The sequence below is a fragment of the Scardinius erythrophthalmus genome, assembly GCF_964197995.2.
Source record: "Scardinius erythrophthalmus genome assembly, chromosome: 20".
Lineage (NCBI taxonomy): Eukaryota > Metazoa > Chordata > Actinopteri > Cypriniformes > Leuciscidae > Scardinius > Scardinius erythrophthalmus.
In genome coordinates this window covers 18,305,927-18,324,144 of record NC_138240.1, presented here as the reverse complement: position 1 = coordinate 18,324,144, position 18,218 = coordinate 18,305,927, and the positions used below count along the sequence as shown (strand labels likewise).

General features: G+C 41.9%; 1 protein-coding gene across 1 annotated transcript in view; it reads left to right on the top strand.

The window, feature by feature from the left end:
* Window positions 1-18,218, top strand: part of ghra (growth hormone receptor a) — a 39,390-nt gene that overhangs the window by 5,917 nt on the left and 15,255 nt on the right. The window contains exon 2 of the mRNA XM_081349282.1: window positions 14,270-14,379. Coding sequence (XP_081205408.1) covers window positions 14,286-14,379 — 94 coding nt within the window. The 5' untranslated portion in view covers window positions 14,270-14,285. The remainder of the gene's footprint in view (window positions 1-14,269; window positions 14,380-18,218) is intronic.

Genomic DNA, 18,218 nt, shown 5'->3' with positions numbered 1-18,218 from the left:
CTCATTTTACAACTCCCCCAGAGTTAAACAGTTGAGTTTTACCGTTTTCGAATCCATTCAGCTGAACTCCGGGTCTGGCGGTACCACTTTTAGCATAGCTTAGCATAGATCATTGAATCGGACAAGACCCTTAGCATCTCTCTCAAAAAATTGACCAAAGAGTTTCGATATATGAAAATAGTCCCCAGCTCGGTAACTTCCAATGTGACCGGGACTAAGTTTGTGTAGTTTCAGCCGGCAAATTAGGTAAAGTTAGTGGATTTCTTCTGAATCGTCTCTCACAAATGTCTCCATGCTACAAGGCACGCTCCCTGTGCAAGCAGGTTGTCACGTTCGTTATGTTGACGAAAGTTAGCCTATTTTCAGGCGCTGCGTCATATCATTACGCCTGCTGCAATCATATGGCAGCAAAGTTTCTTGATTATTACGCAGGAATGAGAGTATAGTTCCCAGCCATATCAGCCTAGAAAATTGCAACTTTTCATTTTCCGTTGGTCTTAGTACACAATGTAACTACAGAAGAGTCAAGTTTTAAATAGGAAAAATATTGAAACTCTTTGGTCATTTTTTTGAGAGAGATGCTAATGGTCTTGTCCGATTCAATGATGTATGCTAAGCTATGCTAAAAGTGCTACCGCCAGACTCGGAGTTCGGCTGAATGGATTCGAAAACGGTAAAACTTAACTGTTTAACTCTGGGGGATTTTTAAAATGAGCCTATTTCCAAAAAAAGTGGAGTATCCCTTTAAGTGTCAGTCTCTATGGTCCGGTTTCACAGACAGGGCTTAGACTAAGCCCAAGTCGTAGTTCAATTAGGACATTCAAGTAGCTTTTATAAACGTGACCTATAAAAAAAACATTACTAGTGTGCATCTTAAGTCAAAACAATAGCACTGACATATTTTAATATTTGTCAGTGCAAGTTGCTTTCATTTAAAACAGCTCAAACATTCATTTTAATCTAGGACTAGCTTAAGCCTTGTCTGTGAAACCGGGGGTATAACAGAGTAGAGTATGAAGGGGTCAAGCGTTACAATGCGCCAGCTTTTGGCTCTCAATGAAAAACATCTAGACGATTGAAGAACAAAACAGGTTTGCAAGCACTCCCTGCACGAACTTGATTGACCTCAGTTTACCATGGGTGTTGGAAGCATGATATCTCTCTCTCTCCTTCTTGTTTAGAGTCAGCATCGTAAAACTCAGTTCTCGCCACACACACATATGCGCACACATGCTCCGTTTGGCAGAATCTAGCTCCGTCCCCCTCCAGCAGCCTGCTCTGCTGACCCAAACTTTTCCACTGCCCTTGTGAAATAGGAGCGTCAGAGACGATCGGGTCTCACCAGCCAGAACTGAATGCCATCACAAAGCGAAAAGATTCTCATATACTGTAGCTGGCAGAAGCCCACTTTAATCTCTATTTGAAAAGTCCAGTGAAGTGTTAAACCCCTGTCTAACCTAGTTAAAATCGCCTTTCCACCAGCATAACTGAAGCACATGTACTTGCCATGGATTTTTTCTGTGCACATGCAAATCGCCTCGGTTACGACTGTAACCTCGGTTCCCTGAAGAGGGAACGAGCGTTGCGTCGATTGACGCTATGGGAACGCTTTGCGTGATGACGTCTTGAAGCACATGTAAAATCAGTCCAATGGTGTGGCGGGACGTCAGAGGCGGGTGACGTCACGTACCAGGAAGCTATAAAAGCCGGCCTGAAGCAGGAAACAACAGCTTAGTAAAGTCTGAAGTCGTGCTGACAGGCATGAAGGAGATATGGCAGGGTGACGCAACGCTCGTTCCCTCTTCAGGGAACCGAGGTTACAGTCGTAACCGAGGCGTTCCCTTTCAAGGGAACTCGCGTTGCGTCGATTGACGCTATGGGAACGTCTATACCAACGCCTCCATAGCTACAAATGTCTGTCCTGTGTGAAATCTAATAGAGCAGCACTAGGATGACAAAACATGAGACCCTGAAGCAGAGTCTAGATCCAAAGAGTAAAACCTGACGAAAGTGTGCGGTGAGGACCAGCCTGCCGCATCACAGACATCCTGTAGTGAAACTCCTGAAATAAGGGCCTTAGAGGCCGCCATACTCCTTGTAGAGTGCGACCGGACAGCCAAAGGAGAAGGCTGCCCAGCCGCCTCATGAGCAAGTGAGATAGCCTCGACCACCCACTTGCTCATTCTTTGCTTAGACACCGGACCTCCCTTGTTAGGGGAGCCAAAGCAAACAAATAACTGATCACTTCTACGCCACAGGGAGCTCTGTGGACATAGGCGTCTAACGCCCGAACTGGGCAAAGCAAATTATTAGCCTCCTGGTCCGCATTCTGGAAGGGAGGAGGACAAAAGGCCTCCAAGTGCCACGAAGGAAACGAGATACCAGAGGGTCCTTCCCCACAGACATTCCACCCAAAGGAATGTGGTAAGCACCTATGGCCGCCACATAAACCTTTAAAGTGGACGGGGTCAGACCTGCAGTGAACCGGTCCTGCAGGAACTCCAGCACTGTACCAATTGGGCAGTGAACTGGGTCCAACCGACGGTCACTACACCAAGAAGTGAATACTCTCCACTTCAGGGCATAAAGTTTCCTCGTGGAGGGAGCTCTGGACTGTAGAATGGTCTCAACAACCTCAGTTGAGAGACCTGACTCTATGAGCTGGGCCCCCTCAGAGGCCAAGCCCACAAGTTCCACAGTTCTGGGCGGGGGTGAAGTATCGAGCCCCCTGCTTGGGACAGAAGGTCCCTCCTGACAGGTAACTCCAGAGGAGGCCCGTCGAGGAGGGACACAAGGTCGGGAAACCATACTCTGCCCGGCCAGCGCGGGGCTATAAGAAGCAGGCAAACCCGGTCCCTGCGAACCCTCTCCAGAACTCCCGGGAGCAGAGCAACTGGGGGAAAGGCGTACAGACGTAGCCTCGGCCACGCCTGTACCATAGCATCCAGTCCGAGAGGAGCTGGATGCGTGAGGGAGAACCAAAGTGGACAGTGAGACGTCTCTCGAGACGCAAACAGATCCAGTTGTGCTTGGCAAAAACTCCCTCCATATCAGCTCCACCACCTCGGGGTGGAGCCTCCATTCCCCGGGCCTCAGCCCCTGTCTCGACAGAGTGTCTGCCCTGAGATCTGTGATAAAGCTCCTCAGAGCCCGGAAGACAGCTAACATCTCTAGGCGAATGATATGCCAGGAACGATGATGGTCTTCCCACAGACCTTGAGCTGAGCGACCCTCCAGGATCGCTCCCCAACCCGTGAGGGAAGCATCCGTCGTTAGCAGTCTGCGACGACAAGAAGCTCCCAACACTGGGCCCTGGGACAGGAACCACGGTTTCTTCCACATAACCAAGGCACGTAAGCATCGCCGCGTGACCTTGATCGTGCGAAATGGGTTGCCCCTCTGGGAAAACCCCCTGGTCCTGAGCCACCACTGCAGGGGCCTCATGTGCAGCAGTCCAAAAGGTATCACGTTGGAAGCTGCCACCATGAGACCCAACAGTCTCTGGAACTGTTTGACAGTGAGTAGCTGGCCTAGCTTTACACTTTTCACAGCTGCAAGGATGGACTCTATACGTGGCGGTGACAGGCGCGCCTGCATCGACACTGAGTCCCAAACCACGCCTAAGAAAGTGGTTCTCTGGAGTGGAGAAAGCACACTCTTCTTGGCGTTCAGCCGTAACCCCAGCTCTTTCATGTGGGCGAGAACAACATCTCGATGTTGAACCGCCAACTGATGCGACTGAGCTAAAATCAACCAATCGTCGATGTAGTTCATGATGCGAATACCCTGGAGGCGCAGCGGCGCCAGAGCTGCATCCATGCATTTCGTGAAAGTGCGGGGTGATAAAGCTAGGCCGAATGGAAGAACACGATATTGGTATGCTTTGCCCCCGAAAGCAAACCTCAGGAACTTCCAATGACACGGACGGATGGAAATATGGACTCGTTCAGAACTCGAAGATCTAAAATGGGACGCAATCCCCCGTCCTTTTCCGGAACTATGAAGTACCGGCTGTAAAACCCGGTTTCCCTGTTGGAGGGGGGTACATATTCTATGGCCCCCTTCTCTAACAGAGTGTTTACTTCCTGTTCCATAACCAGAACCTGCTCGGGGGCCACCACAGAGGGCAGAACCCCCATAAACCGAGGTGGGCGTTTTTTGAACTGAATCTGATACCCTTTTTCCACGGTCTGCAGGACCCAACGAGAAACATTTGACAGTAACTTCCACGCTGTCAAAGATTCTACTAGAGGTACCAGCCTCTCGAGACTGGTTTCTGGATTTTGTTGTTGTTGAGCAGTCAATTCGTCGCCCTGTAACGGCGCACCGGCAGGGAACGATCGAACAGACTGCTCTAACACCCTCCTCGGAGGGGGCGGGCATCCCGAGGCCACTACGTTTCCGGGTGGTCCTTGAGATATGTGCTCGCCGGAGACCGCTGCGCCCTGTAACACCGGAGGCGGCAGGGTTAGCAGAACGGTCCCCTGAGGGTACCGAAGAGAGGCGGGCACCGTAAAAGAGGTGTTAACCGCTCTACTTCGGGGGGGACTACCCTCATTAATCCTGAGCCCTCGGACGTCAGGATTTCTTCCCAGCAGCCTTCTTGGTGGTAATAACGGTCCGCAGAACCGTTCTACCCCTTGAAGACTGCTGGGTTTGAGAGCGTCCTCCGTGTCCCCGATATTTTTGTGGGGGAGCACGGGAGGACACACTCGGTATTTGAGTGGCACGATGTTCAGCGCTCTTTTAAGATAAGTGAGGCTGCTCCCGCTCAGCAGCCTCATATACAGGAGCCTTCAGGGAAGATGCCGTTGCTGGAGAGAGATAGCTCGCAAGCGTCTCCTCTACCTACGGCATCTCACCATAACCATGTTCTTTATATTGGAAAAGATGAGAAGTAGGTTTATATTTGTGCACTGTACACACTGTATGACACAGGTTTCCCCCCACGATCCCGACACCTCGGTGTGGAGATCGGGGGAAAACGGAAGGCTACTGCGCTGAGGCTGTACACGAGATGGTAGGAAGCGTTCGTCGAGCTTACTCTTCGAGCGAACGTCCTGCCTATCTTCTGGCCACTCAATAGATAATCTCAACAGCTCTCGTTGACGACATCGAGTAATTCCTCAAACGCATGAGACTGAGGTGGCGAATCCTCAGACTCAGCGTCAACACTAACAGCATCCAGTTCCTCAGAACTGGACAATTGCAGTGTTTGTGCCGTCATCGGGGCGGAAGAAACCGCATCGCGTGCTTCCGAACCCAGATGACAGACACCGGGTCTATCAGATAAAGGCTGAGATAAGGCAGAGCCCGTCTCAGACCCCGCTGATAGATCCATTTGCGAACCCCAGGACTGAGATTGCCGCTGTGCCTCGGCAGCAGCGGGACCCACGCCCTGGGGAACGCGAGTTTCCCGGAAGAAACTCAGCCGGGATCAGAGCGAGCGCATAGACAGCGCCTCGCAATGCACACAGCCGGCACCCTCGAGTGCTGGCTAGGCATGCTCCTCACCCAAACAAACAACACAAAGAGTGTGAGTATCACCTCCCGTTAAATAACGCGGGCAGGGATGGAAACACACTCTAAACTGCTGCTTGCTCGCCATACTGAATATATATATATATATATATATATATACATATCATATATAACAGCAACATATATATATATTTTTTATTTATATATATATTTTTTTATTTTTTTTGTGTGTGTGTGCACGTGAGGGCAGAAAAACGTTCGTCATGTTTACTTTATAAACGAACGTCCTGTTTATCAGGGCCACTAAATACATAGTCTATCAACTGCTCTTATCACTACTTCCAGCAACACTTCAAATGCATGAGACTGAGGTGGGGAACCTCAGACACAGACTCAACACTAACAACATCCAGTTCCTCAGAACTGGACAATTGCAGTGTTTGTGCCGTCATCGGGGCGGAAGAAACCGCATCGCGTGCTTCCGAACCCAGATGACAGCCACCGGGTCTATCAGATAAAGGCTGAGATAAGGCAGAGCCCGTCTCAGACCCCGCTGATAGATTCATTTGCGAACCCCAGGACTGAGATCGCCGCCGTGCCTCGGCAGCAGCGGGACCCGAGCCCTGGGGAGCGCGAGCCTCTCGGAAGAAACTCAGCCGGGATCGGAGCGAGCGCATAGACAGCGCCTCGCAATGCACACAGCCGGCACCCTCGAGTGCTGACTGGGCATGCTCCTCTCCCAAACAACAGAACGTGAGTGTCCATACCCGTAATATAACGTGGGCAGGGAAACACACACATATTGAAATGCTCGCTGGATTTGTATATATATAGTGACAGACAACAATAAATAGACAAAGACAGATTTCACATAGAGCGCTACTGAAGACTCAGAAAGCTGTTGTTTCCTGCTTCAGGCCGGCTTTTATAGCTTCCTGGTACGTGACGTCACCCGCCTCTGACGTCCCGCCACACCATTGGACTGATTTTACATGTGCTTCAAGACGTCATCACGCAAAGCGTTCCCATAGCGTCAATCGACGCAACGCGAGTTCCCTTGAAAGGGAACCATCTGTAACAGTTTACACAAGGTTTTGTGCTTGTTTCACCATAGCACATTATTTGCTTGCTTGTGCAACTGAGGTTACTTAATGTCACCTTTGAACCTTGCATCTCGTCTTTTGACTAAATCAGTCAGAATAGGAAAGGTTGAATCCTTTCTGAGATCCTCTTTCTGCAGTAGCCAAACGCTCTGTAGACTGAGACCTGTGCTGCAGTATTTCACTAATAACATTTAAAGATTATGCCAGAATTAGATTACAACTGTAAATTCAGAGATGCTATGCGATGTTGCAAGGATACATATGGACTGAAAGCTAATGATCTTGCTAAAATAGGGGATAAATTGCTACTTTTAAAAGAACTGTATTACAATATTGCATTACTCATAAATAGTAATTCATAATGCTACATTATCAGCTGACTGAGACATTTGACATTAGAAATGTTATTTTGCATTTATATTTACATTTATTCATTTAGCAGACTCTTTTATTCAAAGCGACTTGCAAATGAGGAATACAACAAGAGATACTTAAAGAGGCAATAAACAGAAGATCTAGTATGCAAAGTTTCAGGCATAAATCAGAATAGTACACGCTAGAACAGGGAGGGATTAAGGAATAGTGAAAGCATAGGCAAATATTTATTTTTCCCCCAGCATGATACAGTTTAGTGCTTGATGAAGAGATGAGTTTTTTTTTTTATTTTATGAACAGTGTTTATACTCCAAACTTTATTTGCTTGCAGAAATTTGGTTAACCAATGTAATTTGCGGTGAGTGGGATTCTAAACATCTTAAGACTAGCCAACAACCGATATATATCCACATTTTTGCAATTTTTTTCAACATGTTTGTTTCCGCCACAGAATGAAACACAAACTCGCAATTGACGTTTTCAACTTCTGCAATTGACTTTTTTCTCACAATTCTGAATTTATAACTCACAATGCTCACTTTAAATCTCGCAATTCTATGGAAGTAAAACAATGACAAATGTTTTTGAAACAAAAAAGCTTGTTGAATTGCACTAGAAAAAATATGCGTTGCATTAATGCTTGCATTTTAATTTCATTGTATTTTTAGGGCTTGCAATATTTATGGGCTGAAATTCAACATGGTTGTAAATTTAAGCTGTGAATATTTCAATTCAAAACATTTCACACATGTTTTCATTATTAAAAATTCAATAATCCATATTCACCTTTCAGATTTCACTTCCAAAATAGGCTATTCATTCTGTTTAAAAATACAACCTATAATATTCGACAGGCAATTTTCGGTCCCTTTTATTTCGCTTTACCAATTCGCTTCCACAAATTCAGTGGTTCAAATTCGACAGAAAATTCAACATTTGACATCCGGGAATGGCAGGAATATCAGTAGATTGCCGAGTGGTAATCTCCATAGCTGTTAGTCGACCTCACCAGCAGGGGGTGAAAGCGGCTGTTGATGAAGAAAACTATAGAGCAAGGGTGTGAGAGTCATTCATTCATAAAAACGGATTTACAGAAATGGAGCAAGCAGTAAGTATCTGTGATGATTATCAGGGCCAGTATTTGGAAAAGCTGATAAAGACACAAAACTGGAGATTCCTTCAATATCTCCAGGATTCCCTGGCGGTCAGGAAACTTAAAGGGTTAGTTCACCCAAAAATGAAAATTCTGTCAGTAATTACTCACCCTCATGTTGTTCCAACCCCGTAAGACTTTCGTTCATCTTCGGAACACAAATTAAGATATTTTTGATGAAATCTGAGTGCTGGATCACTTCTCCACAGGCTTATGGACACTATAACTTGCTGGCCCAGAAAATGTATTAAAGACATTGTTAATATAGTCCAAGTGACTCCAGTGGCTCAATCTTAAGTTTATAAAGCGACGAGAATACTTTTTGTGCGCAAAAACAAACAAAAATAACGACTTTATTCCGCTTTTCATTTCCTTCTCCCTGGGCCTCGAGTCTTTTCACGTAGTGTTTTTGCGTAGCGCGTCTGTGTTGCACGTCACCACGTATCACACATGACCAGCGTCGCCCAATAGTGAGCCTACGTGGTGACGTGCAACACAGACGCGCTGCACAAAAACACTACGCAAAAAATGTCTTTAATACATTTTCTGGGCCAGCAAGTTATAGTGTCCATAAGCCTGTGGAGGAGTAATCCAGCACTCAGATTTCATCAAAAATATCTTAATTTGTGTTCCGAAGATGAACGAAAGTCTTACGGGGTTGGAACAACATGAGGGTGAGTAATTACTGACAGAATTTTCATTTTTGGGTGAACTAACCCTTTAACACTTAATGGACTACAGTGATATAAAAGACCAAACTCGCACCTTATTGGGGATTTAGGCTATACTAGATATAGGAACAGGCAAGCGGAATCAGAATATGAACGTAACGCACAAAGTTTCACGCGTGAATTCCCAGTGAAATAGGGGAGCACGGGGCACAACCTAAAACGGGGTTAAATGTAACACGGACCTTTTACATAGTTAGTCAGGGTCAAGCAGGTTGTGTTTCCGCTCTTTTTCTCTCGCTGCCAGAAGATGGTCTCCCGCGGATTTGTGGAAAGTTTTGATAAGATTTCGTGAAGATTCTGGACAAAGAGTGTTTTGACACCATGCAAGTAAAATTTTTTCATCAAACGTTTTTTCCGGTTTCTGAGTTGGGTGTGTAACGTCACCAAATCTAACTTTATATCTTGTTGGCTAAAACATAGCACCTTTTTGAAACATATCAGCAACTGTTAGCTAGGCTTAAAATATTTTTTTACACATCGGGGTTAGTTGTAGCACAGTGTTACAACTAAACCGTCAAGTGTACAACGATAATGAAATGAAAACGGAGCCACACAACTTTTCAGGTTTGAGTATTTATTTATATATTTATTTTGCCACATTTAACTTTGTTGGACTTTCACAAACAATGTTGGAATTTAAATGTCAAAGTATGATTTTTTTCACATTTGTTTACTATGCATTGATCACTTGTTTATTTATTAAAAAGCCTGTTTTAAATGCAATAAACGCTTTAAAATTTGATTTTGAGCTTGTTTTTATTATTATTACTGTAATTAATAATTATAATTTTGCATGCAGCTGCTACACACAACTATAATTCAATAGCAATTACAATATTTGATGATTTTATTTATTTATTGCAAAACTGTGCAGCCCTTTCATATCTCTATCCATGATATTGATCCATAATAGAAGGATGATTAGAAAAAGGATGGATGTATGGATATCTATCTATACAGATGCACAAACAATATCAAACTATACAGATAAAATAGTACTGCATTATGTGTGTTACACACAAGTGTTACAACTAACCCCTCTGTCTGTTACAATTAAGCCTGCATATGGGGTAAGTTGTAACATTTGCACTTCTGTCACTTTCAGTGCAACTGTACGAAAATGGTAGGTCCTAGAAAAAAAAAATGTAAGTGTTAATTTGTAGCAGAGATGTGTATGTTGCTTGTGTTGTGTAAAAAAAAAAAGATGAATCTAACTTAATTATTTTTTAAATAATTGAGCCAAAACCAAAATGTGTTTGGTCGTGCCCCGCTCTCCCCTACTGGCATAAAGTTGGCTTGACACTGGATATTCGCACGTTTAGGGACCATCTCTAAAGTTACAGACTGTACGACATTGGTACACGTTTCTAACTTCAATAGCATTTGAAGAGGATGACTTGCAGTCATAAAAACCAACTGCAAATTGTTTATGTAGGTGCATGTTTATGTATTGTTTATGCGAAAACAAGTTTCCATAAGAAACACATTGGTGGGAATCTCCAAACAAATATATACAAACACAACCCAAATGAAACGTTTTTGATGGGAAAAAACATATCCTTAAACATATCCAGATTTCTCCCAACATGGGAAGGCAGTTTTTGTATTTTTATTTGCAACTAAACAAAGTACATAAATGGAAAAGTAATGTGTGCTACTTTTATTTGAAAAAGTGACTTGGATAATATGGTGTATGTATATAGTATGATTGCGTAACAACACTCGTAGTAATGGATTGATATCATCAATCCATTAGTTATAGCACAGTTTGCTAAAGGTGATGTCCACGTGTTTGTTTTACATCATGCTGACAGCAGGTTTGAGCTCATAAGAACTGGAAAAGGGTACAGTGGTTTTAGTCTCAGTGTACATAGATTAAATCTCTGCTTGACTGTATGATTGCTGATATAAAGTTGCTAAATAGGTACCATTAAGAGCAATTTTACGACCGAGCACATCACCACACACAGATTTAGTGTTACTTCCTGTTTGGAGTGTACCATCATAACAAGAGTATGACTCAGTGATTCTGGACAGTTTATTATGTAGTACAGAGATCAACAGGTTTGAAACGGTAAACTCTACATGGCAGTGCTAATTTTGGATGTTATTAATTCAGTCTTGGATTTTGGCCAAACAGGAATGATACTCTACTCTTAGCAACAGTCAGTGTTCAGAAGTTTTGTGTTTGCAAATGTGCCCAGAATTGTAAAGATGTGAAAATTGTGATTTCTGACCTTTCTTCGGCTCAAAAGGTCATCCATTTTTAGCAGAAATGCAACCCAGAACCAGATCCGTTTATTAAGGTTGTAGCAGCCAATCATTAAAATTCTGACAGACGGTGAATGTTAAGGACTGGTTGAAACCTACACTGATAGCAAAAAATTCTTATATATATAAGTTTTGCCCTGAATGCTTCAAGCAGCAAATAAATCGGAAACAAACTGTGGGCTGTCATCCACTCAACCGCACATTCCGACTGATGCAAAACAGACCTGTTTATTTGCACAACCTACTGTGCAGCGCTGTCCATATGTATATATGTATTATATATAGGCCTATATATAAATATATATAATGACGGATTTAAAAGAGAAACATTACAGTAACATTTGTTTCAAAGACATGGCCCTCAAATGACAAAAATGTAAATGTTGTCCAAGATGGGTCATGTTATCAACAGCAGAGATATTTTGGAGGTTAAATGGTGAGAAGCATTGCCTAATATGCATGCAGTGCTGGAGCAATCTGTGAAGCACTCAAGAAGCGGGAAATTCCTTTAGCCAATCAGATTCAAGGGAGGTTCCACCCTCCACCCTCTCATGGCTATCCAGACAATCAGGCCCTCTGTGCAGATCTGTGCCCCTTTAATTCCCTCATGGGGTCGGATCCTACCGGCCCTCCCAGTAAATCCAAACACTCCACATGGCGGAAATGCGAGACAAGCTGAGCCATATCGCATTAATTATCGCGGACGTATCGCCTGCGATAATTAATGCGATATGGCTCAGCTTGTCAGTTAACTATGGCTCTTTGTAGCCTAGTGAATGCCGCTCCATCTGAAAGCAGGTGATGGCGATTTACTACTAATCAAGGAACCGGCTTTACTGACGAGATGCGCCTAACAATGTCATGCGATATATCGCCCAGCCCTGAATATAATATAATATAATATAATATAATATAATATAATATAATATAATATAATATAATATAATATAATAGTTTAGATTCAGTAAGGTTTTTTAAAGAAACTAATACTGTTAAATTACATTGATCAAAAGTGACAGTAAAGACCTTAATAATGTTACTAAAGATTTCTATTTCAAATAAATGCTGTTTTTTTTAGCTTTCTATTCATCAAAGAATCCTGAAAGAAATGTATCACTGTTTCCTCAAAAATACTAAACAACACAACTGTTTTTAACACGGATAATAATAATAAATATGATTTTCTTGAGCATCAAATCAGCATATTAGAATGATTTCTGAAGGATCATGTGACACTGAAGGCTGGAGTAATGATGCTGAAAAATTCAGCTTTTCAATCACATGATTATTTTACATGTTATTTAAAATTGTAATGAAATTTCACAATACAGTATGGGTTAGAAACAACATGGAAAATGTATTACTTTTTTGGGCAAACTAATCCCTTAAAGTCGCCATTTAATCAAAATGGACAATTCTCATTTTTTTATGGAATATTGCAGAATCATTTATAATAAACACTGCAATATTCCATAAAAAATGAGAATTGTCCATTTTTTTTTTTATCAATAATTAGACATAATAATAGCTAGCTAAATGTTATAGTCACATAGACCAGCTAATAAGCATTGGACCAGCTGTCAATCTGGGTGTGTAGTTCTTTTTACACATTTCACTGTATGATAGCATTGAAAAGAGAAATGGGGCCTCATTACTATATGGGGCCGTGTCTCTGAGTAGGATAGAGAGGATCAAGTGTTTCTGAGACTAGTTTGTTGAGTCTGTATGCACCAGACATGTGACCAAAGCACATATACATAATTTTGTATAATATTTGGCTTTAATATATCTTAAGCCCTTTTCAATGAGTTTAACTAGCTTTTATTTTACTCAGCTTTGTGAATGAGAATACAAAATACAGAAGTATTTTACAATACAAGTATCAAAATAAAAAGAGACCGGGTTCTGAAACCTGCATGTTGTTATTCTAGCATTGTTAGATGATGAGATGGGGTGAAGCTACAGGTCAAATGCAACAAAGCCAGTTATTTGCTGACTGTGTATTTTTCCACATTTGGAAATTTTTGCCCGTTGCTGTTTTCAACAATCCACTGCCAAGTGCATAATAAAAATAGCTCTGAAGCCAAGTTTTAGGGCAGAACTCATCGTTAATCAGATCGGATTCAGAAACATCAGGACGCGGCAAGTCTAAACAACATTTGTTGGCCAATTGTATTTATTAATTGTCCAATTGATTTTATTTAATATAATTTATTTGACACATTTAAACCACATCAGTGTTTTCTCTATTTTTATCAGGCTGTTTACATAATGTTTAGTTGGACTTTTAAGATCAGAATCATCAGTCTCAAAGGGCCACTGACCTCTCTATGATTTTTTGTGGTGACCAAACAAATATAGTGTACTTATTTTTAGCCTAACTCTTGGGCTAACTGGATACAACCTGTTCCCCCTATATGCTTGTGACAGTAATTTCTCACTATATCACAATGTCATCACCATTTCAGACAAACCTTTATCTCTTTTATGGAATGATATTGTAATAAGTGCCAAACGTGGTGAGGGCGAAGGAACATTGACAGAATCAACAAGGTACAAATCATGAAGCGCCCCCACATACATAAATCCCAAAATGAATGATGGCAACTTGTCAACAGTATTTCTGTCACACATCTAACAATAATATAAGTTGAAGCTGGTTTAAATTCTTTATGCTTCATTTCATATGATACTGTTTCACCAGGACCTTTAGCAGAGATAGCATGAACGTTTGACTTTTTGAAAGGTTTTCTGTCGCCCTAGCATAATTTGATAATGGAAATCCTAGTTTAACACAGTAAATGTGGAGTATTAGCTTGTGAAAACATCCCCCGCACAGCCTGCATGCTTAAAAGACCCCATGTAACCCACAGATAATGATAAACCCACGTATGGCTGGAAGTGCTGGGTGTTGCAGAGGTTGCGTCTGGTTGTTAATTGTCTGGTTTCCTCATATAGGGTTTCACACAGACCTGCTAAGTATTAATGGCGGTAACCGCTAGTGTGCTTTGGCGTGAAGGAGTAGGGAAATGAATTGGAGATGCTGAGGAGATGGCCCCGGGGCTCTCTAGGGGTTTCAGCTAAGTATTTGTCAGAGGGGTGTCATCCGGGAGCACCACTAATAATGATTTTTCTTTTCTTCTGTTACCGCACAGGGAGAAAGCAGAAGCTATGGCTTACTCTCTCTCTCTCAGTCTGCTGTACCTGGGCTTGCTTTGTGGAAACGGACTGGTGTCCGCACGAGGATCCGAGGTGTTCGCTCCAGGTACTTCACAACCACGTCAAAAACATGTGTGATTTATTTCACTTTAACACAGTAGTCTGATTTGCAATCAAGTTGGTCAGTCTATACAAAGTAGGATGATTCAGTCTACACTATTTTTTAAATGTTAGCTTATGTAAATATGCATCAGATGAATGTCTTTGGCTGCTTTTTCAGCTGTGCTTACTGCAGCATTTGCAAAATTGCTTCATGGATTGTTAATTTGCGTTATTTGTTTATTTGCTTTATTTTGTTGTAAATTAAAAATGTAAGAAATCATTCATTAAATTATACAATTAACAACAAATAATTCATAATAATTAATAAATAATACATTTAATATCATAATTTTAATGCGATATTAAATTCAAATTGAAATCCCATGAAAACAAATTCAAATTATTTTGGCTTTTAGTATGAATATTTTAGCCTTAAGGTTATCTATGAGATAGTATGCTCCGATACAATGACAACATTCTCATTTGGAAGATATAAGTATTCAAAACTTAGACTCTCACTTCCGCAAATATGGATCAACATTTTTGATGACATCACTCTGCACTTCTGATTTTCTGTCCAGTAAAATGCTCTCTAGAATCTGAAGCATCCCGCCCCTGCAATCCCACCCCGCCCCGCCCCTGAAGCTGTGGCTGAAATCGGTCAATTGTTCACACTATTGCTATTTTTTACATGGTGAATGGCACGTAGTGCACTATATAGGGGATAGGAAACGATTGGAAACTAGAACACTAGAAACAGCACTGACGAGTGGAAGAGATAACACCGGTGCCATGCATGCACTAACATAAATTTTAAAACCACACATCTACACAAACTACACTTTTCAAACTATACATCCTCAGCTGATTATGATCACTGTTTTGCTTTAGCAACAGTTTCATATTAAATCTAAAGGGGGAATCTATTAGACCCTGGCTGTCATAAGCTGTCAAATGCGGCTTTGCCGAGCTCAACGGCTGTGGCCGAGCTGTGATAGAAGTGAAACGCTATTGGCTATTTTAAAAGGGGGGAGGAGCTGCTCGATATGTCCCGCCCCGCCTTCATGTTTCAGTGGAAATTACGTCACCACATTGAAAAGCGCTGCACATTTCAAGGCACTTCAGTGGGCCTTTAAACTGTAGATGTCTGTGCCAAGTCATTATAGGAAAACCATTGGGCTTGTGTCAAGATTATTCACCTTTGAGCACACAGAACATTTTACTTTGGTCTAGTCAAACAATCCTTCAATAAATAGGTTTTGTTTGAAAGTAAACACATTGACTGTGGTCATCCAAAGTCCAGGGACAGGATACAGTGGCGCTTATGGGATGATGAATCAATTGGGATGTCAACACTGCACATAGCTTATCATTGAGACAGTGATATGTTATGGTGAATAATATTTGTGTAATAGGCTTTCACAGATGCAGTGAATGACTTGGGTTAATGACCCAGTCACTGCACACAAGTTGGAGCACAGACTTTAGCACTTGGATTAAAGTTCGTTTTTCTTGGTTTTCTGTTTGAAAATATTCTCTTTTAATGTTTATTACATTATTATTTAACTACTATGGACAAAAATATTGCCTTATCACCTGAGCTTTGGAGCGCATGAAAAGTGAGATGGGGAGTCCAATTATCGTTCCTTTCATTTTTATAACATTTTAAACTGATGATAGGGCTATTAATGCATTAGCAAGATGTTTTAGCAAAGATGTACTAGAAATAATTATGACATAAAAGATGTTAATTTTCATCTTGACTATGTGCAAATAGTTTTTATTTATTTATTATGCCATGTTGCCTTATGAAATCTGGCCTGTCTGAACCAACCTGGTCTCACGACAAAAACTAAATAACTAAAATTGCTTTCTGTGACTTGTTGGTGAATTCACAAGGTTTAAAAAAAATGAATAAAAAAATAAGCATGAAGGTCCATTCCTAAACCTAATCCTCAGTGGGGCATAAGCAGATTGCATGATTGTATAATATTTCCATAAGAGTGTGTTGTCTAAGCTGATAACTGGAGTTTTTACACATCCTACAGCATTGCACGTTCAGTCAAATGTTTTAGTTATGCTTCTGTTGTCCAGGGTATTTTTCACAAGCAAGTCTGTTCAATGGGTGGTGCCATTGTGTATCTGGGTGTTGATCATTCAAATGTCATTTAAAATCTATTTTTGAAGAAAAAAAAAATCCTGGGGACTAAAACCTATTGAATGGACTGCATCTGCATCTCCATTTCCATGCTGTCTGCCCTGACTAAGGTCTCTTCAGAGGTGTTCTGAGGACAGGCTGCGGTTTGATTGAGAACAGCAGTAATCGTCACGAGTTATGGCTTCGGACAGGGGCCATATTTGTGGACTTTTTTGTGAGGGAGTTCTGGCAAGCATGACTCTTGAGCTTCGGTTGGAAATTCAAAGACGTGAACACGTCTTATTGGCCTGTGCTGTCAAAGTCATCCGTGGATGCTGATGTGTCTCCAATAAATCAGATGTGCGTGGATCTACTCTGCACCGAGCGGAGGGGAGTTCATGATAGTACTCCTTTCTATATACTGAAATTATATATACTGCTAATTTCGACTAATAACAACATGTAGATTTGTTGTGCTTGAAATACCAGATGATTGTTTGTAAATTTGATATCCCCAATGAGGGCCGTACACACCAGTGAGGTCCCTGAGGTCTGGACCTCAGTAATTTTTCGAAATGCATATAATGAAGGTTGTGAAATAATTATATCTACTTTGGTGCTGTAAGGATAATGCACATCGCCATGATAACTGACTGCTAAAACCGCTTGTCAATGTCAAAGTGTTTGAAAAGACCAATCAAATCAAAGTAGGCGGGCTTTATGTTCACAGAAGTTGTGAGCGTGAATTCCAGCACAACGCTTCACGCTTCAGTTAACGGTCATAAAGTGCGATAAGATGTTAGTAGCTAAACTAAACAGCTGTTTTACAATAGAAGTTTTAAATGACCAACAGAAATAATCAGTTTGCAAAGACTGTATCAATCAAAGCTCAGCTTTGGGAATGGAAGATATACAGGTCAAGATAAGGAGACTGAGAGAAGAAGAAAAAGAGAAGGTGATGGAGATGAGAGAGGAAGAGCAGGTATTGCATACTGTGCCCAGGATGAGATTAACATTATTACGGTGTATTCCTGTTTAACACAGATATATGTTCTTTGCTAATTACAGTGGAAACCTTTAAGCTCAATTTAACAACACAATTATAAATTATAAATATATTACCATAAAATGATTGTATAATAAAGAGCTTTTTGATGGACAGAGGCCACTGGACAAATTTGGCCAGGATGCCGGGGTTACATAGCCTGGTAATACCAAACTCTGCTACTTCGCTTTGCTTCATAGACAGAGTCTGGAATGGCATAATAGAGAAGTGTTTTCTCTCTCGCGGGGGGTCGCTTGCCTGAAGTTTAAAATCATTGGTTACCCGTAAGCCAATCACATAACGTTTGGTTATGGCGTGTGTTATGCGCATGCTCAGCCGCATCTAACTTCCACTGTAAACACATGTATGATGCGAAAACAAAAACCATCGAGCGAAATACCGGAGTGAAGATGGCTGTGAACGACTTTTGCAGATTATGTGAAGTAAATCTATGCATCCACGGTACAATCAGCGTCTACGTCACGGCTCTCAGCCCGCCCTCTGTTCGTTGATTGGCCGGCTGTTTTCAGGCCGGAGGAAAACGGAAAGCTATTATGCTGTCTCAGACTGAGTACAGAAGCGAAATGAAATTGAGCGGAAGTACGAAGTCTGACGTAGTCAGGCTAGGTGTTACACCCCTACTCCTTCGAATGGGATTTTT